Raw genomic sequence first — 26,500 nt, 5'->3', positions numbered from 1 at the left:
TAATATACCAAGTACCATATGTATCACCCGCTCAGTAATCGATGTATGTATATATATATATATATATATATATATATATATATATATATATATATATATATATATATATATATATATATATATATATATATATATGACCACCTCGCGGAGTAACTTCCCTGAAGTGTCATCATTTTAGGCATGTTTCTAGTAGAAAAAAAATGTTTCCTGGTTGATGAAAGGTTGGTTTCCTGAGCTAAACGCCAAAGTAATTATTACACTGACGTCAGACAATTTCATTTAGGATATTTCTTTTCTTCTTTGGCTCTGTGCCCTTTTTTGTGTTTTCATTATTATCGTCTCCTACCTCATGCCATCCAATAGCTGTTCCAATCTGCATTTGTTTTAATAAATGATGACGATGACGATAATGATGATATTATTATTATTATTATTATTATTATTATTATTATTATTAGTATTATTATTATTATTATTATTATTATTATTATTATTATTATTATTATTATTATTATTATTATTGTTATTGTTATTATTATTATTATTATTATTGTTGTTGTTATTGTTATTGTTGTTGTTGGTGGTGGTGTGTTGTTGACGTCGTGGGGGTGCTGGTGTTACATGTCTAAAATGACAGTCCAGAATACCAAGTTTTACAGGTAGGATTGGGAACAGGATCTGGCCTGATCTAAGATTTACATCCTTGAATGTTTCCTCTTTACTTAATTTTGTTTATCTCTGATGGTTATTTAAAATGTCCCTTTTAAAGCGAACCTCTAACATTCTTACATTTTTCTCACATCTATCTGTTTCTGTGCCTCCTCCTCCTCCTCCTCCTCCTCCTCCTCCTCATCATCATCATCATCATCATCATCATCATCATCATCATCATCATCATCATCTTCTTCCTCCTCCTCCTCTCTGTCTCTCATTCCCCCTCCTCCAATCCCTCTTCCATCTACTCACCCATCCATCTCCTTTCGTATTGTACATATTACGAAGGTAATTACTTACAGAAATGCCATAACCTTTGTCGTGTGACATAAATAGTAGGTAACTGAATATTCCCTTTGATAAGCGAACCCCACCTGTTCGGTAAGTGATCGCCTTCTTGCAATGTTGTGAATACGTCTATCCATTACGACGGGTTAAATTGTACGTGCTCATAGTCATCCGCTCTAGACTCTCGATATCCTACGGTAAGTTTGTGGCGTGAAGAATCAAGTTTTGAGCCTTGGTTGTGAGAAAACATTGGCAAACAGATGATTGGCGTTTTCCATGGATTGCATAATTCTTGCTTACTTTCGTTTACATCGTGATCCACCTTCAATATATGAAGTGAAATTGACGTCACTCAGCTTTTTATTGTTTTAAATATCCATTTTCATGATTAGTTCTCACTACATTCTATCAGACCAAAACATTTAAGGTTACACATAGTTGTGTGTGTTTTACACATAGTTTTTTGTGTTGATTTTTTAATATCCGGATGGCGGATTTTGTGAGTATTTGACCTAAACGTATATCATCAATGCGCGCACGCGCGCGCATATATACTCACAGATGCACAATATTTTTAAATAAGATTTTAAGTTGTAACAATAAAGTTTTATTGTTTGGTACATTAATATTTAATAAAGCCATAATTTGTTTTGAAACTTTTTGAGCTCGGTAATAGTTGTAGCCTGGAAGAGCAGCGGGAAAGGACGGACTACTAAAAGGGCCTCTTCCATTCCCCTTACATTTGTTGTCCCTTTCTTCGTGGTTTCCTATCTTAGTTCTAGATCGAGACGACCAAGGCTTGGCACCAGCATCATCTAATATTAGATGCTGCGGCTGCCTGGCACTCATTGGCACACAGGTTGATTACGTCAGGGATCTGTCTAGCTATGTGCATGCTTTGAAGTAGTTCCCTTTGTCTTACAATTGTTCAGGTGCCCGTGACCTAGCAGTGTTGCATGATCATTTCTCAGTAGCTACCTTTTAGACACGAATAAAGTTGTAATTATTTAGTATTTATATGATGGGTATGAATATAATCTTGTGTTCTATGGTTTACTCCTCTTGAAAACTAACCGAAAAATAAAAGGATAGGTGTCCGGATAGTTCAGTTGGTGGAGCACTCACTCGCTTCACACGCAAAGGGACCAAGATCGATCCTGGGTGACGTCGATATTTATTTCTCGGACCACCATGATGGTCACCCGGTGTTTCGCCACTGGGTCAATATGATTCCCAATATTGTTTTTTTTTTTTTTTTTTTTTTTTTTTTAATCATAGAATATCCCTGAATTATGTATCCCCCAATATTCTTTGATTTACAGCATACTTTTGTTTATTTTTTTTTTTTTTTAATGGTGATGATATGCACTTCTGATTCGCGGTTCAATTTGGACGGTTCTGTGGCCTCTCGTTCTATAACTTGTCGTACTCCTTGTTATTTTCTATTCTTTGAATAACAATAGTCTTCAACAGTCGTAACGTCACTTCCTTCCTAATGACGCATGGTAACTTAGTAACACTGGCTCTAAACTATCGGAACAATGGCGGACGCCGTATGAAATATTTCTCCGGCAAGCTTAAACGCGTATCCAGAGGAAAAAAAAACCATCAATTTGATCATGTTTTGACTTTTACACATTCTGATCACAAGGCGTATGAAAAGGGAATGAAAAGTTCTAGCCAGCATGAAGAATAAAAAGTAATGATTTTCTTTGTTTAGAATCAAGATGACCGCCGTTGCCGGGCGCGTGACATCAGACTACTGAATCCAATTGGGTTGGGAGTTAACATACATCCAATGTTTTTTGTTGTTGTTGTTGTTGTTTTTTGTTTTTTGTTTTGTGTTTTTTTTTGTTTTGTTTTGTTTTTTTTTTTTTTTTTTTTTTTTTTTTTTTTTTTTTTTTGCCAACGATCACAGAGTTACTGGCGAATCTAAAAATGATAAAACTTTTTTTTACAGATTAAAATACGAGCAACTTGCAAACCTTTAAAAAAAATTAATGTTGATTCTATCGCCCGTGGACGCAAATGATTATTTAGAAAATCTGCTTGGGCATAATAATCGGTCCTTAACTGGAATTGGTCAATGGGCCACCCTGTTGCCAGATTCATTTTCGCGCACCTACCGGACCGATTTTATTATCGATGGCTCAAAAGATTCGACTCGATCTATATTCATTTCCCCAGTACAGTAATATAGTAATTAAAAGAGATGAGTGCCCCTTCGTAATAACCTTTGTTTTTCCGCAAATATTGCGGTTCTCCATTTTTTTTAAAAGCATTCAGCAGCTCATACAGTTTTGCCAGCAGCTGAAATAGATCAAGTAGCATTGTTAGTAACTTTTTCGAAACCATTCATCGTTTTAAAAAAAGATAGATAGAAAGATAAACAAAACAAAACAAACAGAAAAAAAAAAAAACACTTTTACAAGCATCGAGGTCAATGACTTAACCATCTGTTTGATTTCTATTCATTCATATCATACCTATAGAAATATTATTTTATCTTCGGTAAGTGTAGTTTTGTTTAGTGATGGTGGGTTTTCATCATGTCTGTTTTTTTAAATCCAATTTTATATTTGATTTTTTTTTAAATGATAAGGTATATCATCTATATTACGGTGTGATTTATTACTCCAGAATATATTATCTGTCGTCGTGTATATCTATTACATTTCATTAGACACGCGGAGCCAACCAGGTATTTAACTAGTGAACTGCCGTTTACTCAGGACAGATACGTACAGTAACACATTTGGCCGGAAACTCGTCCTTCAAATGTCGATCAATTTAAATGACCCTCATCTTGGCAAAGCGAGGTCCCAGGTTTGAGTACTTTTGCCAAGATGAGGGTCATTTAAATCGATCGATATGTGAAGGACGAGTTTTCTGACCAGATTTATGAAAATGTGTTTTTCCAGAGTACGGCAGTTAACTTGTGAAGTTGTGCTTAATCTGGAGACGGATCTTTTCGTGGAACTTGATATTTTACTATTACTGTCATTACGTGTAATCGTTGTTGCTGATGCTGTTTTTTTTTTTTTTTTTTTTTTTTTTTTTTTTTTTTTTTTTTTTTTTCGGTTAATGTTTACTTTTGTTTGTTTTGTTCTTGGTTTTTTTCTTTTCTATGTTTTGTTTTGGGGTTTTAAGAAGTTTATTCTTGATGTCAGTCTTTCAGAAATATTTAAGTAACTGTCTTGAAAGTTTCATTGTTTTGGGGTTTATTTTAAACTTTTGTTTTGTTTCGTTTCATTTTATTTGTATTGTTTAAAACAGGGCAGATTATGCTTTTAAAATCTCAAAATTTATGACAAAATGCTTAAAGGTGGTAAGGGTAAAGAAGATGCCTTTAACCTCTAAAAACCAAAAAAAATATCTGCTTTAAAAAATAGATTTAAAAATGTGAAAAGCCAATTCAAAATTGATCAAATTATATTCCGTATTTTTAGTTTTAGTAGCTTGCCGGAGGGGGGAATGGTTTTCAAGCTGGACGTCTAAGTGTATAAAACTGGTACATTATCACTTGCGATAATACCGAGGCAATGAGTACCGTTAAAATATTTACATGCACGTGTGTTACTGGGAAGGTTTACTTCTACTTTTGCTGTTACCTTAAGCTTTTTGTTGTGCATGATGAGGCGGTTTAAATGATTTTGATACCATCATGCTAGCCTAGTGCTGTTTGGTGTGTAGCCTACTTTTTTTTTTTTTTTTTTTTTTTTTTTTTGGAAGAGGGGTATTTTCTTGTTACAGAGTATGTTATTATTATTATTATTATTATTATTATTATTATTATTATTATTATTATTATTATTATTATTATTATTATTATTATTATACAGTATCCATTTTGTCGCTCCCGCCATTTGCAAGTAAGTTAGTTCAGGTGCGACAAAGTTTGCTTTACGTTTGTTTCTTTTGATTTATTACTTTGTATACAGTTCTCCTTGGAGTTTATATCTAGCATCAATTTGTTGGTGCTTTCATGTCTACATCAGATTAGCTTAATCAGATTATTTTCTGTGATGAGGTGTAAAATAATAATTACCTATGCACGCGCGGGTAAGTGTGTGTCGATGACCGATATCGGACATGAGTTCACCGCTACATTACATCATTATTATTATTATTATTATTATTATTATTATTATTATTATTATTATTATTATTATTATTATTATTATTATTATTATTATCATTATTATTATCATTATCATCATCATCGTCATCGTCATTATTATTATCGTTGTTGCTCTTCTTCTTATTATTATCATTGTTGTACTACTACTACTAGTACTACTACTACTACTACTACTACTACTACTACTACTACTACTACTACTACTACTACTTCTACTACTACTACTACTACTACTACTACTACTACTACTACTACTACTACTACTACTACTACTACTACTACTTCTACTGCTGCTGCTATCACCAACAAAATGTGTTCTTTCGGATGCAAAATTTGCAATATTCAATGCAAAATTCAATGATTTTATTTTTTCTTTGTAAAAATCCGCTGGTAAAGGAAAGCTTTTTTATTTTTTTATTTTAAAAAAAAATTTAATTGGACATTTATGGCCTATTTTCAACTTCATTTTTTAATTATTTAGTAAAAGGTTAAACCATTGGTCTTCTTGGGTCCATTTAAATAAGTTCAAGTAGGAGCTTTGTATTTATAGATTCAACACATGGGCCCTGAGGAGACAACAAACGGAATCAGTACACCGTGGGTCATATATTAGATGTGAGATGTAAGTTTAATACTCTTCTTGTGTATTTTTAAGAGAGCGTGATTTATGCTATAAGGGGGGGGGGGGGGGGGGGGGGGGGGGGGGGGGGGGGTATGACAACAAATACTCGGGCCCAAGTTGGGCCTGGTACCTTATAGGTTATATTCTGGACGTCTGTTTTCATGTTTTACTTTTCTTACTTGGATTGTATATTATCATTGTTCGAGCACACGTGAATAGCGCTTTATCTTTAGAGACGTGTTGATAGTCCGGTCTTATCATCTGGAGGGCTGGGGGAAAATGTTCCCAGACTCGGTAAATGGACGGTGCAATAACATACGTTTTGTACCATTGGCAGAACTGACTACTTGAATATTCGTAAATTCATAATTTTTAGGAGATGAAAATTTTATTCTCTATCGTCAAAAATCAACAATTTTCCCTCACAATGATTAAACAACAAAATTCTTCAAATTGGGTAGTCTGTCATCCATTTTGATTTTTCATAAGTTTTAATGACTGAGAGATGCTCATGAAGTTGGAACCAAAATTTCGTAATTCTATATTTTTTTCGTTAATAGTGAGCAGGTCTGTCATTGGAAACACGGGAAAGAACATTTGTTATCAAGGAGACATCGCGTTTGGCCAGGCGCCCTAGCGGTGACACGAGCGATATACGTTGGTTTTAATCGATGTTATACATCGTTGCGATTTTACGATATTTAGTAATCGAAACACTAACTGACGTCAATAATTTGATCCTCAATCAGTGCCCGTCATCATCCTTTTTGACGGACCAGTCTAATTTAAATGATATCAGAGGTACAGGGAGTGAAGCTTAACGAAATCTTTGTTCACATACATCTGTACCCGAGTGATGTTATTATGCTCAATACGAAGTTCACTTCTTTTTCTTTCACTCACTTCGGCCCCAGTGCCAATCGTCAGTTTCCATCAATATCATAATATTTGCGATAATCTATGTGCCTATTGCAGAATTAAAGTGACTACAGGAAATCGGATGGGGTATCGGACGCCTGTGGGATAAAGGGGAGTCGAGTAAAAAGATATAATTAAATAGGGACAATTATTGAATAGAACATTTTCATATCGCAATGCTTTATTCATTCTCTCATGTCACAAAGAGTCAAATGTCCATTTTATGCATTTCAGATCGCCTGTAGTAGCTCCCTTTAAATATCAATCACGGTCTGTATCAGATAATTTACTCACTCCAATCGAGAGTGCAATAATTTGTGGAAAACGGAAGGTGCATTACCCAGAGACTTAGACCAGCAGTTCTCGACCGCCCTGTCCTCCATGGTCGCAGTCCTCTCTCAACGTTACTTCTTTCTGAATCAGGGCGAGATCTTACATACACCATACAGATGGGTTACTGGGCTACCGACTTCAATATTAATACGATACACATAAAGGAAAAATCAAATATAAGTCTTGGGACTCGGAATAATATGTGTTTGCTATTGGGCCATATTGAATCATATTAACACTGCTTCGAACTTGGATGTCTCTTGTTTTTTGTTTTTTTTGTTGTTTTTTTTTCTTGCCAATAGCTGGTTCTTTCATTTGGCTACCACTTCTCTCATATCTTGAATCTTCCAACTCAAAGCAGAAGTAACTGTAGTTTAGTTATTGAATGTGATTGGAATAAAATTTTGGGAAACAATGCAAGTGTGATTGAATTCGCTTTGAAAATACAATTTGTGAATTATTGTGCCACCCAGAAAATCGATTTTATGATTTAGGATGATTTCGATAAAAAAAAATATATGTATAGCGTTTATTTCATAATAGAAATTATGTGCGTTATTCCGATTTGATTGCATTTACCTTAATTTGATATCAGATATATGACAGGTAATCTCAAGCATCACTAATTATTATAGTTTTAAAATGATTTTGAATTCTTTTAAGATGTGGCGGTCCGGATGATTCAATTGGTAGAGCAATAGTTTCTCACGCAAAGGGACCGTGATTGATCCCGGATGAAGTCATTTTCTGACACCCCTCCCCCCCCCCCCCCCCCCCCCCCCCCCCCTAAATCCATCCAACAGTGATAGAGTAGCTGGGCCCGTTAGATCTGTCGGGAAGTTAGCACTTTGCGATAGTCTAGCGTTCCATCCAAATGGTTTCAAGAAATTGCTATTGTCCCTATCACGCTATAGAAACCGGGAATTAACTCGGGCTCCATGGGCTCTGAAGGACTACTATTACGATGCATTTATTTCAAATCCAACCTTGATTGTTTTGTCTATGACTTATAACCAAGTTGTGTTTAACTAAATGAGCTGGGTTTGTTTTGTTTTAAGTTGTTTTTTTTTTTTTTTTTGCGTTTTTGTGTGTGTGTGTGTGTGTGTGTGTTTTTTTTTTTTTTTTTGTTGTTGTTTTTTTTTAGGTTGTTATTGTTGGTTTTTTTTTATTGTTTTTTTTTTTCTGTTTTTTTTTTTTTTTTTTGTTTTGGGCTGGGGGGAAGGGGCGACAAGGGTATTCGAACGGCCGATCTTCTGATTCATAATTATGTAAACTTTACCACTGGACCATTTTTACATCTATTATGATCCCCTTATTTTTTTTAAAACCCTGTATTCCTAACAATACTTGCTTTTCCCGTCGTCTGGAATGAAAACCTTCACCTGTTTATCTATAATATTTATATAACAATTTTACTTGATCCTGAAGTTGATCTATCGCATTAAGTTAAGCTTTTGGCTGAAATGAATAACTGATAATATTTATTTTTACGAATTTATAACTCTGTGATATAATGCACATCATCTACATTACAAATGTGGTTGAAAGCGAACGTGAACAAAGGTTATCTTTCTCCATTTATTCTCTGGTTATCAAAATATAGAGTGTCGGCCATACAGATTATCCGAAAAAGATGAAACGATTACAACCATGGATAGAACCTTGTCTCTTGTGATGCAAATTAAGACATTTCAAACCACAGTTTAGTCTTCTTTGTTTTTGTTTTTACTCTTTGTTTTCTTATGATTCCTTTTATTTATTTTGTTTTTGCTGAATGCAGCGATTGTTGAAGTTTCCCCAAGTCAGATTATGTATTCTCAGAAATGAAAAGTAGCGAAGAATCTTTGAATTTTAATGTTGTCCGTGGTGAGTTAAGGTAAAAATGCGTCATTTCTTAAAATAATATGGTATTCATTAAATGGAGATGGGGGTTGTGTTGTTTTTTGTTTTTTGTTTGTTAGTTTTATTGTTGTTGTTGTTGTTTTGTTTTGGCCTTTTTTGTTTGTTTCTTTGTTTTTGCTCTGTTTGTTTGGGGTTTGTTTTTGTGTGTGTGTGTGTGTGTGTGTGTGTGTGTGTGAGCGCGCGCGCGGCTTGTGATCTTATAAGTATGTCACTCGACTTGTGTCTATGGTACGAGTCCCGCTGCGGGACTCAAACTCCTTTTTACTTTCTCTCACCATACTCAGGTGTAAAATAAGCAATTGACCGGTTAGGTGAAATACAATAGTAATCGCGTATCACAGAGCATGCCTGTTTCTAAATGTTACGTGTTTTTTGTTGAATTGGCATCCCTTTCAAAAAGCTTCGACCACATTTAGATGACACCGTGCTATAAAAAAGGTCAATTTTCAGACTTGATTTATTTTTCATATGTGTTTTTGTTATGATATTATGTGATTTGGTTTTCTTTATTTTTCTTTCGATACCCAGTTTTATCAACGAAACAATTATTTCAGTAACGTAACCAACGATTATGATTTATGCTGCAGCAGCGGTGTAGACAACATGGCATACGTTTGCAGGGCTTTAGACTGTCAGAGGGGGTTCATCTGGGTACAAATGCAATAAAAATGCACCAGTTGCGGTCAGATTATCATAAACACTCACTTTTAGAAACGGCGAGGCAAATCAGGCCACGGCCAGTGGATTTATAATTTACTGGCGTGACGCAGTGCAATTACCAGGTTTGTGTCATGTTTATTCAGATGCAAGATAGTATTTAAATCCATACAAAACAGTTGAGTTTGGGATTCTCGGGAGGAAATGAAGATTCTTGACTTAAATTGCTAGGAGCGTGTTTTTGTGGTGGTGGGTCTGTTTGTTTTTGTTTGTTTTGTTGTTTTTTTTAATTTGTTCTCATTTTCTTTAGTTTTTGTTTTGGTTATTTTGTTGTTTTTTTGGGGGTTTTTTTTTGGTGGGGGATTGGTTGTTTTTTGTTTTGTTTTTTTTTAATGAATCTGCATTCTTGTCATGTGTTTTCTTTGCATTTTTTGGAGGTTTTGTTCCTCTACTTTTTTGTTTTGTTTTGTTTGTTTGTTTTTTCAACATGATTGGGAGGGTGTCTTTCTTTCTTCCTTCCTTCTCACTTCTTACTTTAGGGGCTTTGGAATTTGGGGTCGTGCTTTATTTCCCCGTTGAAGTGTTGACAAGACTACTCACAATTCCGTTAAAGGTATAACACTGTTTGCTTACTCAGGTGCGCATGTCCTGTGCTTTGCCTGTAAACAAGCTGAGCAGCAGAATTTTATTTCTTTTATTTATTTATTTTTTAAGTACAAATTGCGTCAAGTTAATGGGTACACCGCCATCATTTCCTAATTGGTGTAGACCGAGGGGCTCAGCTGGTCACTGGTCTTGATAAGTAAGCAAGTCGTGGTGATTGGCTTATAAATAACAAAAAAAAAAAAAAAAAAAAGAAATAATAATAATAATAATAATAATAATAATAATAATAATAATAATAATAATAATAATAATAATAATAATAATAATAATAGTAAATCTATTTGGCTATCACTATAGTTTGCATCGTCTCGTCGATCTTTTTGATTTTTATTGATTTTTATTGGTGGGGGGGGGGGGGGGGGGTTGTTCTGTTTTATTTTGTTTTGTTTTTTTTATTTTGATTTTTTTTTCGTTTGTTATTTTGTGGGTTTTTTTTTTTTAATGGAATGGATTGATATTCCCGCCAGTCGATATTCACCTAATGTCGACATGCACATATTTACAGGTCTGATGATAAAGCACTTTGTGCACGTTTAGTGGATTTGCCCTATATCAATGCTATAGTTGCTTTTGCTTTTGTTTTTTTGTTGTTTTTTTCTGATAACCGAAAACAATTATGGGCTTGATTTAAACATTACTGTAATAAACATTTAGCTTTGGTTTGAGAGTAGTTCCATTACATAAATGAGCCCATACCGATGTGTACATAGAACTATATACTTATGGGTCTAGTTTAACATTGTTGTAATGGACGATTTTTGCGTCATTTTTTGAGATTTCCTTTACAACATAAGGAATTGGGTTATCAGACCTGCAAATAAGTGCGTGTCGGCCCATACCAATTTTGGTTATCAGACCTGCAAATGAGAACACGTCGCCTAAAAGTGTTCATCAATTTTTAATTTATCTCATTTATTAAACAATCGATATATTTTAATAATGTTTGAAATTTATAAGAAAAAATCATATCAATGGGCTACCTCCCGAATGTCAATAGACCAGAAAATTTTAGAAACGTCAATTCGTTTGTTTATGATTTAGGCCTCCTTTTTATGCGTTATTTTCTTACTTTTGCTTTGATAGATCGAAATGTGTTGACTATTTATTGATACACAATATTGAGATCGATTTTCGTATAAAAACCTGTGCCTTTATTTTGCGCAATATCCACTAAATTTTATGTGTTCATTGGACCTTCCAAGCTGTAAATTTTATATAGCCTTTACCGCCTTATTCATAAATCACATAGACATTTTCATTGTGAGTAAAACAAGTTGTATAGGGTATTAGGTTATCGTTGGAACAAAAACGGTTAAAAAATAATTTTTTTCAGTATTATTATTTATCGAACTCCCCCCCCTCTCTCTCTCTCTCTCTCTCTCTCTCTCTCTCTCTCTCTCTCTCTCTCTCTCTCTCTCTCTGTTTTTTTGTTTTTTTTTTTTTCAGGAAATGATCACCTACTCCACATCATCTAAATTTCTTAAATATCTTAACCCTGCACTATATGACAATATATAACATTCCAAGCTTTATAGCTCTAAATACATCCTGGTTTTGTCTTATTTTCCGTGTGATCGCTACTAAATTTCGAATACGTCATCACAGTCTATAGAGGGGAAGATAATTCAATAAAGATTCCAAGAGTAGATCAGAATTAAAATGTTTCGATATTTTCTTTTTATCCTTACCTGTCGACACGCCATCAACAGTGTTTGTGACGCATCAGTTACATACAAGATTCCAAAAATCAGAACGGATTAAAATCAGGGTTTATGAATTCATGATCTGGTTAGCCAATTATGTCGCTGTTACGAATTTGAGTAGGAAGGTCGCTTGTTCGAATCTTGATGTCAACACTATGTTCTTTTGTTGTTTTTAAAAATATTATTTGTTATAGTTGTTTGGTTTTGGTTTGGTTTTTTAGTGTTGGGTTGGGTTGTTTTGTTTGGGGTTTTTATTTGGGGGGGGGGGCAGAGTTTTTTTCGTTTTGTGTTTTTTTTTTTTTTTACGGTTTTGTTTTGTTTTTGTCTTATATCACGTTTGTAGCGTTTCTTTTTTTTTTTTTTTTTTTTTTTCTCTTTCCCCCCCCCCCCCCCCCCCCCCTTAATCGCAGTCTCTACCCCAGGCACATATCGCAGGTTAGTTTTTTTTGTTTTGTTTTTGTTTTTTTGTTGTTTTATTTTTGGAATGAGGGGGTGGTTTATTTTTTCTTCTCCTGCACAGGGAGCTGCTCCCAATAAATTTAAACGGTCACTTAACTTACACTTGTAAAATATCCGTCAGATTAGGATATTACTACAGAGAGAAGCATTGAAATGGGACGCCTGGAATCATTAAGCTATCAACAGTGTTTTTTACGGTTTTGTTTTGTTTTTGTCTTTTATCACGTTTGTAGCGTTTCTTTTTTTTTTTCTTCTTCTTTTTTTTTTTTTCGATACACCTACCACGATACACCCAATACTAACGCACTCTTAATTAGCAAACACACACACTCTCTCTCTCTCACACACACACATACACACGCACATTTTAAAAAATTGTCTGAGAACTCGACCTTCAAATATCGATCGATTAAATTGACCACATCTTGTCAAAACTCCCTAACATCGGACGTCAAGGAATTTGTGACTTTAATTGATCGACTGTAAAATTTGAAGGGCCTGTTTTCTGGCCGAAATGTTTTTAAATGTTTGTTTGTTTTTGTTGTTGCTGTTGTTTGTTTGTTTTTTTTTTTTTTTTTTTTTTTTTTTTTTGTGTGTGTGTTTTTATTTTGTTTGTTTGCTTGCTTTTATATTTATGTTTAGAGTATGTACTAGTAATCTGAATTTTGTGGTTACGAGTCGTCATCATTTTTCAAAATGTCTGGGCTGTATTATTTTTTTAAAATATTCTTACAGTCCGTCCTGTTGATATACATTATATTAGATTCGAAGTGAAAGCCAAGTTAAACAAGAAATTATATTCTTTATTATGGATTATGTTTGGGTTTTTTGTTGTTGTTATTGTTTTGTTTTTTTTTTTTTTTTTGTTTTTTTGTTTTTTTTTTTTTGGTTTTTTTTTTAATTTGAAAATATTGAAAGCAGAATAATTGAATAAATAATGTAAAATTGTCATTTAGTATGATATATAATCATAATTATACTTGAATTGTTTATAAATAGCTTCTTTTATCAAAAAGTTGAGCACTATTATTTCATGGTTTTTGTTTTATATATATATATATATATATATATATATATATATATATATTATATATATATATATTATATATATATATGTGTGTGTGTTATATATATATATATATATATATATATATATATATATATATATATATATATATATATATATATATATACGACTGGTAAGCTTATCACATTGCGGTATTTCCATGGCCTTTTAATTTTGATGTCTTATTGTTTGAATCTGTAAGGCGACATATAGTCTCTTCTAAAAATTTTCAGACAAGTGCCAGAGGTAATCGTGGATGGCAAAACGGATTTTAAAAGGAGACCTTTCTTCCTATTTACGTGTCAACGGTGAAAAAGTAAACAAATTTAACAAAACAAAAGAACCCTTTTAGACTCTTTCCATTGTTTAGCGGGCGGAGTTTTGTTTTTTTGTTTTTGTTTTTTTTTTTTTTCAAATTATTCAATACGATTTTAACGGCACAGCGATAAATCTGTCTTTACTTGGACAGCAGCCAGGAGAGCTAACAAAATACATAATAATGATTATTATGATAAAAATAAACCACCGTGAGAGTGAAAGGGACAGGTAAAAAGGTGAAGTACGTTGTAAAATTAACAAGAACAAGGTGGTTGGTAGTGCTACAATAAAGGAAACCTAGACGCAAAAGTTACTTTGCCTATCGCAAAAAAAAAATATTTTTTACTGAAGAGTGTTTGGGGTATAATGATTTTTTTTTTCAAATGAAGTAAACAACCTCGGTCATAAACAAAATGCTTTTGAAAATATCACTCAGGGCTCCAAATTTTTTTTTCAACCTCTCCAATTTAAAAACAAATGTAAGTAAATAAATAACCTTAATTTGTGTTAGAGAGAGAGAGAGAGAGAGAGAGAGAGAGAGAGAGAGAGAGAGAGAGAGAGAGAGAAGGGGGGAGGGGAGGGTTGCCAAGGTATTGTTTACACTTGTTAAAATGATCATTCGAAAATATTTTGAATTCCTGTCTGACTACTTTAAATAGACTTCTTGGATTGTTAATCGCTGGGTTTTACAGGTATGGAGCAATAAAGGCAAATAATTTGGCTAGGGGAAAGGTATTTTTATGTTTAAAGTGCATGCTATGTAGCTGGAAAATCGGCCCATTTCTCGTGCCAGTCTCTAAGGGAGGTTAACTCATTGGGCTGTACAGTTTAAACTAAATTCACTTCAGACGTGAAATAAAGATGTTCGACGTTGCCGGAATCTCCATCTGCCTTTCCCTGAACCAGGTTGCGTCCATGTTTCATTACATTTACATTTTCTAACTGTTAAATGTTTAAAGGTAAGAAAGAAGTCGTTGGGTGTTGCCCATTTACCTTTTCCAACGCTATGTACGTAGCACTCTCCACCAGCAAAGTCAACAGACTTCAGCTTTATTTCTGATCTCTTGTATGCATAATATGTCATAAATTGCTTTTTTTTTTTATCACCTGGGGGATGGGTGGAGGGGGGGGGGGGGCGATATCTTGACGTGACCCCCTCGGCTTGATGAATGGTTGTTCAATTTCTTTTACTGTTACGTAGTTTGAAAGCGAACACAAAGCCCTTTTTGTTGTCTTGGTTTTGTTTTTTGTTTTTTTCTGTTGCTGCTGCTATTATTACTCCTCCACTGTTGTTGTTGTTGTTGTTGTTGTTGTTGTTTGTCTAGCTTATCTGATATTTTAGAACGATACATATTGTATTTACCCTTTGTTCAACAACTGATGGACTAGAACCATGACTATAATATTCTGCATTCTTGAACCCGCTGTCGGTTTTTGACCAGTTGTATTTGTATTCCGTCTGTGTTGTAACGTATCTTGATCGAAAATGAATATGACGTTAATGTGTCAGATATGATATTCCATCGTGTTGTCTGTGTTGATATAGTCAATACCTTAGAATTCCAGACATCGGAACATTCACACCCGTCGTAGTCGTAGGTAGTGCTTTATTCTGTCTGGGGTAAAAGGAGAATTTAGATTATTCTGTCGACATTTTTTAAAAAAAGAATTTTGCTTAGGAGATAATATACGAGTCACGGATCCAACAAACAATTTCTATATTTACTGAATTGTGCTGTTACTGATCTGGGTTATTTCTCATATTAAGCACTGAAGACTTTAGCTAATCATTGTTTTACCATACATTTTTATTGTGGCAAAGTTTGGTTTCCTACTCATAAGTCCATTTACCATCTACTCAGGAATTTATCCAGCAATCTACGTAATGTGTTTCCTTGTTCTTGTTTACTGTTGACTGAATTAAGATTTTAGCCCAAAACATTTCTTGTTATGTTCTTTGTCTTTGTTAATTTTTAGATAAAAACTGTTATAGCCAAGTCACGACGCACAGCATTGTTATGCAACGACTTTTCGAATATTATTGTTTAGTAACGTAACACATATTGCGGTAATTTTTATACAAATTAGTTTTAATGACGGGATATTTTACGTTGGATTATCTCGTGGGAATTTTAAAATGTAAACAATCAGCTTTAAGATGACAGTTCAAGTCGAACTGATTCCATTTGATAACATCAAATAAAACGAGGGTAATTGTCAGTAATTATAGAAGTGAACAAGAAAGGGAAGTAAACATATGAGAAAGTGTCAATAAAAATAATTGCGGAGATATGTATAAGTATAGCCACGCGGAACGCGGATTAAGTATAATTATTATATTATATTACGCGGACATCATATTGTCGTTTACAGTGGAATCCTGATAAAGTCAACACCGCTGGACCAGAAAAATTGGTTGACTTTAAGCAAGGTTGACTTTATCCATTACCCAGTGGAAAACACTTAGATAAAGAACAGAGCATCTGGGACCAACAAAATATGTTGACTTTTAGAAGTAGACTTTTAAGAGTGTTGGCGTTATGTGGATTCCTTTCTATTATTATCTATTATTGTTAATCGAGCTAATAAATAAATAAACTCTATTCATCCATAAGGAAATTGGTTTTATAAGCGTTGCGGATGGCATGAATGAATAAAAATGCGTTATAAAATATATTTACATAATTTTATTGAATAGTCCAAGTATATATATATATATATATATATATATATATATATATATATATATATATATATATATTTAAATAAAAGTTAATAGTTAAGGTACGTTTATGCCTCTTGCCCCTCTCCTTGTTTCTTTAAACGAGTAAGAAAATTAGCATTATATATATATATATATATATATATATATATATATATATATATATATATATATATATATATATATTAGAGAAAATTAGCATTGATTAGGGGTACTTTCCTAACTTGGGTGTGCCGCGTGCATTTAGTTATGTTTTCATACACTTTAATATTTAGTGCCAGAAAAATAGAATAAACCGCCGACGCCTGCAGATTTACACAGAATAGCTGAGTTAAAAATGGATAATATTGAACGGTGACGCATATCGTGCAGTCAAGTTATGTAGAAAAGAAAAATTCTACATGCGTAGATACATTTTATTCATGGCTTGATAAAAAATCATAACAATATTATTATTATTTTTCTCGGTGATTCATTTTATTCCATGGAATTTCCACAGTAACTTTATATAAATCTATCCAAGCTGTTTGGTTTTCAAATAAGCTTGAGTGATTTTATGTACATAAAGTGTAATGGTAATCGAAGGTACAAACGGTACAGCGGTCGCTTGTATTATCTGTGCTATTGTGAATGGATTCCTATTTTAAGCCTGGGAATTCCCGCGCAAGCATCATATTACAGATTATTACAACTTATGATATGCAGGAATGTGTGTGTGAAGTGTGAGTTTATCTGTATCGGTGTGTACAATTCTATGTACGCGCGTGCTAGCGTGTTTTGTTTGTTTAATATGTATGTGTGTTAGAGAGAGAGAGAGAGAGAGAGAGAGAGAGAGAGAGAGAGAGAGAGAGAGAGAGAGAGAGAGAGAGAATGGGGGGGGGGGGGGGGATAGATAGATAGAATAGTGTCGTGTTCTTATATTTTATTTTATAAAGATGTTTTATCATTTTCTTTTCGAGGGGATTGATAGAGCGTCACCTTTAACTCCACATTAAACAAAAATTATTATTATTATTATTATTATTATTATTATTATTATTATTATTATTATTATTATTATTATTATTATTATTATTATTATTATTATCATCATCATTATTATCATTATTATTTCTTTCTTTTTTCTTTTCTTTTTTTTTTTGGGGGGGGGGGGGCGTGGTTTTGTTCTGTTTTGTTTTGTACGCTGGAATTTTATATGATCGCATTCTGTCTAAAAATGACAGCATTGGAGTTTTACTTTATACGCTTGGTAATATCACTTATATTATTATGGTCACGTCAATCAACCATTTGTCTCCCGCACTTTGAATGTAGTGGATATTGGCGACAACAATTACTCGGACTGCATTATGCAGCCAATATCATTGGTATCGATTGATGCTTCTATCAATCATAGCTCTACCGCCCATATGCTGTCGATGCAAATTTATTTTTAAGCAAAATATGTGGAGTTAATCTTGTATCAGTAAGGAGCGGGTTGAACTATTTCCTGTTGAGTGGACCAGCTGGGATCATCCTCCCATGACATGCATTTTGCACTGTTAGTTTTCCTTGTCGGATTTTAACATCAAAATCGAGCCGTGAGAATATATAGGCTTATATGATCATAACGCTTTGTGAATCGGTCATAGACTGGAAATATAACATTATGGATTTGTTTTCTGCGTAATTGAGGAGCGTTATGGGTTCTCGTGGCTGTCTTTGCTCTGACATGACAGTAGACTGACCATCCGTCTTTGAAAGTACCTTACCAAAATGCTTACGGAAAGAGAGCGTCAATCTGAATGTATAAATGGCGTCTTTAAAATATTGATATGGAGCAATATACAATAAATGTTCTCACGCGCTTTAAAAGAGGTCCCAAGCCAACAGCAACACTTAACACATATAGGACTAAACATCACGCCTGTAAATCGCTGTACATTGGGGGGGGGGGGGGGGTCGACTGAGACACGCTGCTTTCGGCCAGGTACTCGTTCTACACCTGAGTACACCGAGAGAAATAAGAGCCTTTTTAGGGACTCAACTTTGCGCTGTCCAGAGTGGGACTCGAGCCAGGGACGTACGGGCCCGAAGGCGAGTGTCATACCACAAGACCGCAAAGCAGCACAAATACCTTGCTCAGATGTCGATGAAAAATGGGTTTCTGCCACTTAATATTCTATGAAACAAGATTATTCACCACTTTCTTAAGATTTTTATTCTCAGATCAGTAATCTACAAATTCATATCCGCAAAACAGCACTGATGATAGATTTCTAGAATAGATCTCTCTCTCTCTCTCTCTCTCTCTCTCTCTCTCTCTCTCTCTCTCTCTCTCTCTCTCTCTCTCTCTCTCTCTCTCTCTCACTCTCCCTCCCTCCCTCTCTCTCTCTAGGGTTGAAATGAGTAAGAGTGCATTTAAAAAAAAATAGAAAACCAAGAATACAAACATAAAAAGAATAACAAAAAAAAAATTTTTTTAATCGTCCATTCGTTTGATTTTAGGTAGGGGAATCGATTTTTTAAATTTATATTGTATAACACCAAAACGGTTATTAGTCTCGCTTTAAGCGACTAGATGTGCATTCGTAGATTAGCTCTGCCTTATTTATTTATTTATCTTTTCCTTTTTTTTTATTTTTATTTTTCTTTCTTATTTACAGGAGTCTGAGACCAGCAGCACCGGCAGCGGTGGTGGTGGTGGTGGTGGTTGTATCGGTCCTGGGATTTTAGACTGGAAAGGACCTCATAGTGTTGTCATCCCAAGGACAGAAGCAGGTTTTGGATTTACACTTCGTCATTTCGTTGTATATCCACCGCAGTCAGTGTTGGACGATACGAAGGTAAGAATTGATTGATAATAAATATATTATGCCTAACAGTTTGTCAAAATTCAAATCGTCTTTCCGTCGCGTTTCATTATGTCTTCTAACTGTGCAATTCAAGAGGTTACAATCGTCAATCCTGTTGTTTTCTTTTCTTCTTTATCGCCATCGTAATCTTCGTTATCATCGTCATCATCATTGTTGTTGTCAACATCATTGGCGTTAACATGTCGTCGTCATGGTTTACCTCGTTGCTATCGACGTCGCTATGGTCTATAGCATCACCCATTAATCATCATTTCGATTTCTTCTGAAAATTTCATCTGATGTATTATTCATTTTCTTTCTCATTTATCGTTCTATGCAATTTAATTCCTGATAATAATATCAGACTTGATTTACATTTATTATTGACCCCTTGCGGAAAGACTAAATGTAACAAGGCCTTTTTTTCCTTTTTCTATTTTTTTTTTCTGGGATAAATAAGTATTGAAAAATAAAATTTGTAAAGGGGAAGGGGAGGGGAGGGGGGGTGTAAGGGACATCAAAGCATTCCACTGTCGGTATACGATCTCAAGAGCTCTTATTTCTTTAGTTAATGACTCACTGGTGTATGCTATTTGCTTGCACCATTTAAAATAAATTAATCTGTCTATCCATGCCTTACCTTCTTCAGTGTCCTAAAGTGTTGATATGAGATGTCCCAAAAGATCGTTTTCCTAACTTTTCGACACAAAAAGGCATTATTATTGAACATTTCAAGAAAATAAAATATACAAAAATGATCTAACACTCTCTCTCTCTCTCTCTCTCTCTCTCTCTCTCTCTCTCTCTCTCTCTCTCTCTCTCTCTCTTTGTGTGTGTGTGTGTGTGTGTGTGTGTGTGTGTGTGTGGGCCAATCAATTACAAAGTCCCGAAAGCCCGAGTGTCGGGTACGAAAAGAATAGCAGGAATATCTTTTTCTGGCGACTGTCGAAATGTTATGGAAATATTCCATTTTGGCACAATGGGGAACGTGTGAAGATGAAATTATAATAAAAAGTAATGTTCCAATTTTGCAAATCGATTTAAATGCGGTAAATTTCAATTCGGTTTTCTGATTTATCGACGAGACTTGAAAAGAAATGTTAGTCAAAGCATTAATCACTTCAAACATAAACGTGTCACCCCTAATAGACAGCCCGAGCAGGCGGGCTTCGGGGAAGAGAGGTGCACCACGGAGCAGTTCATTGCATTTACAGCGCATATTAAAGCAGGGTTCTGTATTTATAATCAGCGGTGTACGATGCGGTCTGGTGCGAAGGGTTAATGTTCAAACTTGCAAAAGTCATAAGGTGGAAAAAGACCTTGAAGTTGTTCTCTTAAAATCTTCACTTCCACGTCGCGATGGGAGACACCACGAGCAAAGTCAGGAGACAGAGGAATGGAGTCCCTCGGGAGTCTGTTTTGGCGCCAATGTTGTTTTATATCTACATTAGCGACCTGCCGAACACTTCCTCCCTGAGACTGGGATACGCGGACGACTGGGCACTCGTTACTCAAAGTTAAATGCCGATCCGTCACGAGGGCGTCACCAGACTCAAATACTACTTTGACAAGTGGTACCTGAAGATGAACTCTTCCAAAACCGTGGCCACTGCATTTCACCTATGTAGTGACTGGCACACCCGTAAACTGAACGTCGTCGAGGACCAGCTTCTCCCAATCCGAAATACCCGGGAGTTACGCTGGACCGCAGCCTTACTTATCGGTATATCTCGAAGGGGTTGCCCAGAAGATAGAGAAACGCAACAATCTTCTGAGGAAGCTGGCGAGATCAACTTGGGGTGCTAGTCAAGCGCTCCTGAGGACGTCCGCCCTGGCACTATGCTATTCCATCGCGGAGTATTGCACTCCAGTGTGGGTCAGAAGCAAGAACGTTGAGAAGGTAGATGTATAACTCGGCAAGACCATGCACACAGTGTCGGAAACGCTAGAGATTGGGGCCCGATAATGGCAGCAAGCTGGCGGGAGACGATTACAAACAACTGGCTTAATAAGATCAAAGAGAGAGAGAGAATGGGGATACCCCTCTCAAGCTTATGATGGTAGGTGCTCCTGTTTCGAACCGAAATAAGTCCCGGCACCCCTTGTACGTAGCTCCCCTTACTTTGAAAAGAGCTATACGAGATGGAAGTCGGTTTGGACGATTCAATCTCTGGAGGAGGCGGGGACATCATTGCTCGAAACTGGAGAAGTTGCCAGGCTGTGGCAGCCAATCGGCTTCGGTCGAGAACCTGCTTAACGGCATACTTACTTCAACAGTGGGAGCCTGCCGCCTGTCCAACATGCATGTGCCGGTTGTGGTCAAGATGCCGCGATGTATAGCCCTACTTTACGGCCTGGGCTATCCAGTCTTCCATTGGAATCGACCATACAACATATTTCTTGGGGATGAATAAAGGGAATTTTATTTTATTTTATTTTATTTTATTTTACTTTACGTCACCGATAATTTCATTGAATAAAATTCTTTATCGTTACTGATGTTACCTCGCACTCTGTCAGCATCGCTACAGGCGTAATGTAATTCACTTTGAATTCGTAGGAAACTATGTTTATTGCTCATTTCCATACCGTTTTTATCTGCTCCAGCCAATCTCTACATGCATGCCAAGTCCGACCTGAATCTAGACTGACTTACTTTGACAAAATACTTTTTTTTTTGTTGGGTTGAAAACGTTTATTCTACAAATAGATAGGTTAAAACAAACCTCAAATCATCAAAACGTTTCAAACCCCTAAGACATTGAAGAACTCTCAGGTTTGATACTACTTGACGAGTTGAGTCACTTTAACCGATCGATTTATTTAAAAAAAAAAAAATTAGTTAAAAGTTTCCCATCGAAAGTGAAGCGTAGGGCGGTCGGTAGATGTCAAATCTGTAAACCTGTCACCGTTTCTCACACCTCATGGTATTGTTTTGGATATTATTTTTGATTTTATACTCGTTTGAAAAACATTTTAAGTGATTATAATAAAAGTGTTGTTTAGAAATTTTTTAACCAATGGACAGTGACAGTTAAATGTTTATATCGTGTGTGTGTGTGTGTGTGTGTGTGTGTGTGTGTGTGTGTGTGACGAGGGGAGAGGGTGAAGTTACCAACGCACATTAGTTGGTGAGTTCACAAACTAAGCGACCCGATGAGTGAGGAGAATAGATGTTGCATTCCAGAGCGATGATGAAAGTAATGCATATTCATGTTGTCGAGAGAAGAAATAATAAAAACGAAGAGAAATGAAGAAAAGAAGAGGGGGAAATCTATAATATGAAGGAGCGTTCGGTTAGCTGACTTTCTTTTAACCAGTTAACATCCATACTCTGGTAAAATACGTATTTAAAAATTTGGCCAGAAAACTCATCCTTCAAATATCGATCGATATAAACGACCCTGATTTTGGCAAAGAATCTCACACATGGGACCTCGATAGGTCTCAGGGAGGTCCCAGGTATGAGAGTTGTTGGCCAAGATGAGGGTCATTAAAATCGATCTATATTTGATGGACGATTTTTCTGGCTAAATTTTTTTAATACGTGTTTTTCAAGAGTACGGAAGTTAATGGTTATTAATGTATCTATGTCTATATTAGTCTGTTACTTACATGATAATAATATAACTTGACTTACTTGACTTATGAGCCTTTCGCACCTCTGTCATCGTGCTGTTGGTCTAACCAACGTTGTCCATCCGAAGCAATTGTCTGCGGTGCCTGAAGATCCGCAATAGTGTTGAGATTCGGTTGCCGATCTTCCAATGTCCGTAGATCTTGGTTGAGCCGGGCGGGTAAAGTTGTTATTGACCTTCCCCTAAATGAGTTTCCACACTTTGAAATACGCGGTCATTGCAATATTGGCAAGGATTTTCGAATTTCGTCTCAGAATATGATCAAAAAGCGCCATCTCTGTTCCAGATTTTCGACGGAGAGTGGTCTTTCCATTCGTTTTTATCATATAAGGATTTATTTGTGATTTTGGTTGGATACCGAATGTATATATATATAATATAACGTTTTTTGTTTAAAGAAGAATGCGTTCTTAAGAAGCTCATGTTCCTAAATAAACACTCAACCGAAATTGTATCGTCGCTTAACTAACTCTGGGAGTTTAAATGAGGCATTCTTTTTCTCTCCTCATATTGAGATGTTCAATACAGATTTGACTTTCTATCAGTGTAACAGTAATCAGAGGTGGTTGACTTGTTTAATACATGCATTGACACCAAGAAGCTTATAATATAAGCTTCTTGATTGACACCCACACACACACGGCATTCTTCCTGATCTCAGCCATATCTCTCTTCTCCTATTTCATCTGTCACAAGAAGAAGAGTATAGAAAAAATGATTTTGCTACAGTATTTTAATCACTTTTAGACATCACCAGCCACAAGACACGGTTGTGCCGTGAAATACTAACGACGAACAGACAAAATTATTAGCCTTACCTTTTTCTAGTGGGAACACTTGCGTCTCTTACTCTTACTGTGAATAGTTTCAAAGTTATTTCATATAATTTGTGTTTACGTCGAACCAGTGGATTGAAACATTTCCGTGTCACTTCGTGCGGTCCTCTTTACTTACCCCATTCGTAAATAACAGTCATTGATTGATTCATTCATTCACCCTTTCATTCATTCATTCACCCTTTCATTCATTCATTCATTCATTCATTCATTCATTCATACATTTATTTATTCATTCATTCATCAGTTCAATCGTTCATTTATTTATTAATTCATTCATTCGTTTAATGGTATATTTTTTTTATACATCGATAATTCGTTTCTTCTATTAACAGATTAATGGTTATCATTTCAATTGCTATGATCTACCGCAGCGTAGCGTCTTTGGGTGCCATACTGTTATGACAAATATGCCAGCGATTCCCTTTTCAAATCCGCCACTCACCCATGTCATAATAATTAATTGCAAATATTACACAGTACGATGTACGTTAGTCACAACGATGAACCTTATCTTTAGTGCTTTGAGGTGATGCCTTTTAAAAAATTATTCTTCTTCTTCTTTTTCTTCTTCTTCATCATCATCTCATCGTCATCATCATCATCATCATCCTCACCATCATAATCTATTGCCTTTTGTTGTTGTTGCTTTTATTGCCACCATAAAATATTAGTACTGACATTCTTTAAGCAGTTCATAACCGTTTAGATTTAGGTCCCACGCATTCCATAGGTTCATACCCAATAATTTAGAAAACAAAAACAAAAAAACAAAACAAAAAAACAAAAAAACAGAAGCTATACCCAGTGATTGAATTAACTATTTTTTTTCCAGGAAGACAAATGAGTAGGTTGATATTAATAATGGCTTGGGATTTTTTTTTAAAGAATGCCTCACTCAGTTTACTTTTAAGTTTTAAGAGAAGTTAATTTACGATACCTGTTTGAGTTGTTATAAACCACTTTGCAGAAAAATACCACTTGCTTCGAGTCCTGAGTCCCCAGAAAAAAAATGTTCTTGAACTTTTTGCCTTCTCTATGCTACTCGGGAATGCTAATAGAGTGATGAAATTTAAGTTTTTAACCTAATTTTGTAAACAAAATTGATTAGGCAGTTTTTGGAATTGAACTTGTTTTTTCATGGTCTTTTATTGAAAGAATGCGTGTGTTTCTCGTTTCAGTTCAGTGGTGTCAAAATGGACTAACCTATAATATAATGTTTCAAATACTTTATGTTCTTTTTCCCTCGGTTTTTATTTATTCATATTTCTGTTCTAATCAAGTTTCGTTCATCGTTATTTAACCTCTGTAATCAACCTTTTTTAAAACCATATAAATTGATTGATCTTTAATTAAAAGATTTTTAATTTTGGTTTTAAATGTACAAGTAACTCTTGGAAACGTTTTAATAATACGGGATAGGGATAGTTCACTTGTGGTTAAAAACTGACAAAATTTAAATCATAACACGAGGGCCGTAAAGTTGAGGCCTGTTTATTTAAAGAGCTAATATAATGCACGAAATCTGTTTCCTCCTGGAAAATCATGACCCTTCTAATAAAGCCAGTTATCCAGTGAGTTGTGTATTTATCTTAGTTTTGCACAAGTAAAATAATGTGATTGAATCGGGGGTCGAACGTATTCCCTCAACAGGCTCACCCGTTTATTGACATATTTATTTATCCAACTCTCTTCGCTTTTTAGGGAGGGTCAGGCTGTCTGGTTGTAATGGAGTAGGGGCAGGTTGCCCGTTATTACAATAAGGTCTTGTTGTCATCGGGAAATTCCGTATTCGTTTTTATTTAAGTTTTATAAGTTTTATTTTATTTTCACTCCGGAGTTTGTAGTTCTAAGACATGTGTTTGAGTACGAACAGTAGTTCAAAGACGAGTGTTATCACAAACGGACATCAAGTGGAACAATCAGTCTCTATTTTATTTAGACATAAAATGAGATGAATGAGGGGGAAAAAACTTGAAGAAGGCAACAGTTGATTGTCAATTTATTAGCTAGTGGGAATTCCCCGCTGTTCTGTGGTTTGCAGCTGATAGTGAAATTCAGTAGTAATCGTATTTTTAAAATGATTTGTAAATAAGTTTTGCCATTCTTCGACAAAATGCCTTCGTTTTGGCCAGAAAACTTTAACAGATAACAAAAACATGTTGCCCGGATCGATCTTATCAGCAACATTCGTGTGCGAGTGAATGCTCTCTATCTATTGAACTATAGGAGTGAGCCCTTGGACCTCTTTACCATATTTATTTATCCAACATCCGCCTGTAAAGAGAGGTCGAGCTACCTGGTTATTTTGGAGTTGTGACGGGTCACTTGCCAAATTTTACAAAGGTCACACCGCCAATCAAAAATTCCGTTAGGGATGAGGCCTATACGTGTTTTGTTATATATATATATATATATATATATATATATATATATATATATATATATATATATATATAATATATATATATATATATATATATATATATATATATATATATATACACATATGTGTGTTTGTGTGTGTGTGTGTCCTTTTTTCATTAAAGGTATATTCACCTTTTCTTTCTTTCTATATGTTTTTAGGCTGGTACCCAATGTTACAAGTTCGCAGATACTGTGTATTCCTCCACAATAATAGTGTACAATAACATAGGCCTAGTAATAATTCAAATGAGATGTT

At 35.0% G+C, this 26,500-nt stretch overlaps 1 protein-coding gene across 4 annotated transcripts in view; it reads left to right on the top strand.

Moving 5' to 3' along the window:
* Nucleotides 1-26,500, top strand: part of LOC144965277 (uncharacterized) — a 105,576-nt gene that overhangs the window by 35,682 nt on the left and 43,394 nt on the right. For all 4 annotated transcript variants that reach the window (XR_013643986.1, XR_013643985.1, XM_078900449.1 and 1 more), the window contains one exon: nucleotides 19,155-19,334. Coding sequence is in view for 1 of the 4 variants with exons in the window: in XM_078900449.1 (XP_078756575.1) it covers nucleotides 19,155-19,334 (180 nt within the window). In the remaining 3 variants the exon portion in view is untranslated. The remainder of the gene's footprint in view (nucleotides 1-19,154; nucleotides 19,335-26,500) is intronic.

This window comes from Berghia stephanieae, chromosome 2 (assembly GCF_034508935.2).
Source record: "Berghia stephanieae isolate SIO BIC M18660-M18661 chromosome 2, UCSD_Bste_1.3, whole genome shotgun sequence".
Classification (NCBI taxonomy): domain Eukaryota; kingdom Metazoa; phylum Mollusca; class Gastropoda; order Nudibranchia; family Aeolidiidae; genus Berghia; species Berghia stephanieae.
The sequence above is the reverse complement of the archived record's forward strand: the minus strand, read 5'-3'. Positions and strand labels throughout refer to the sequence as shown.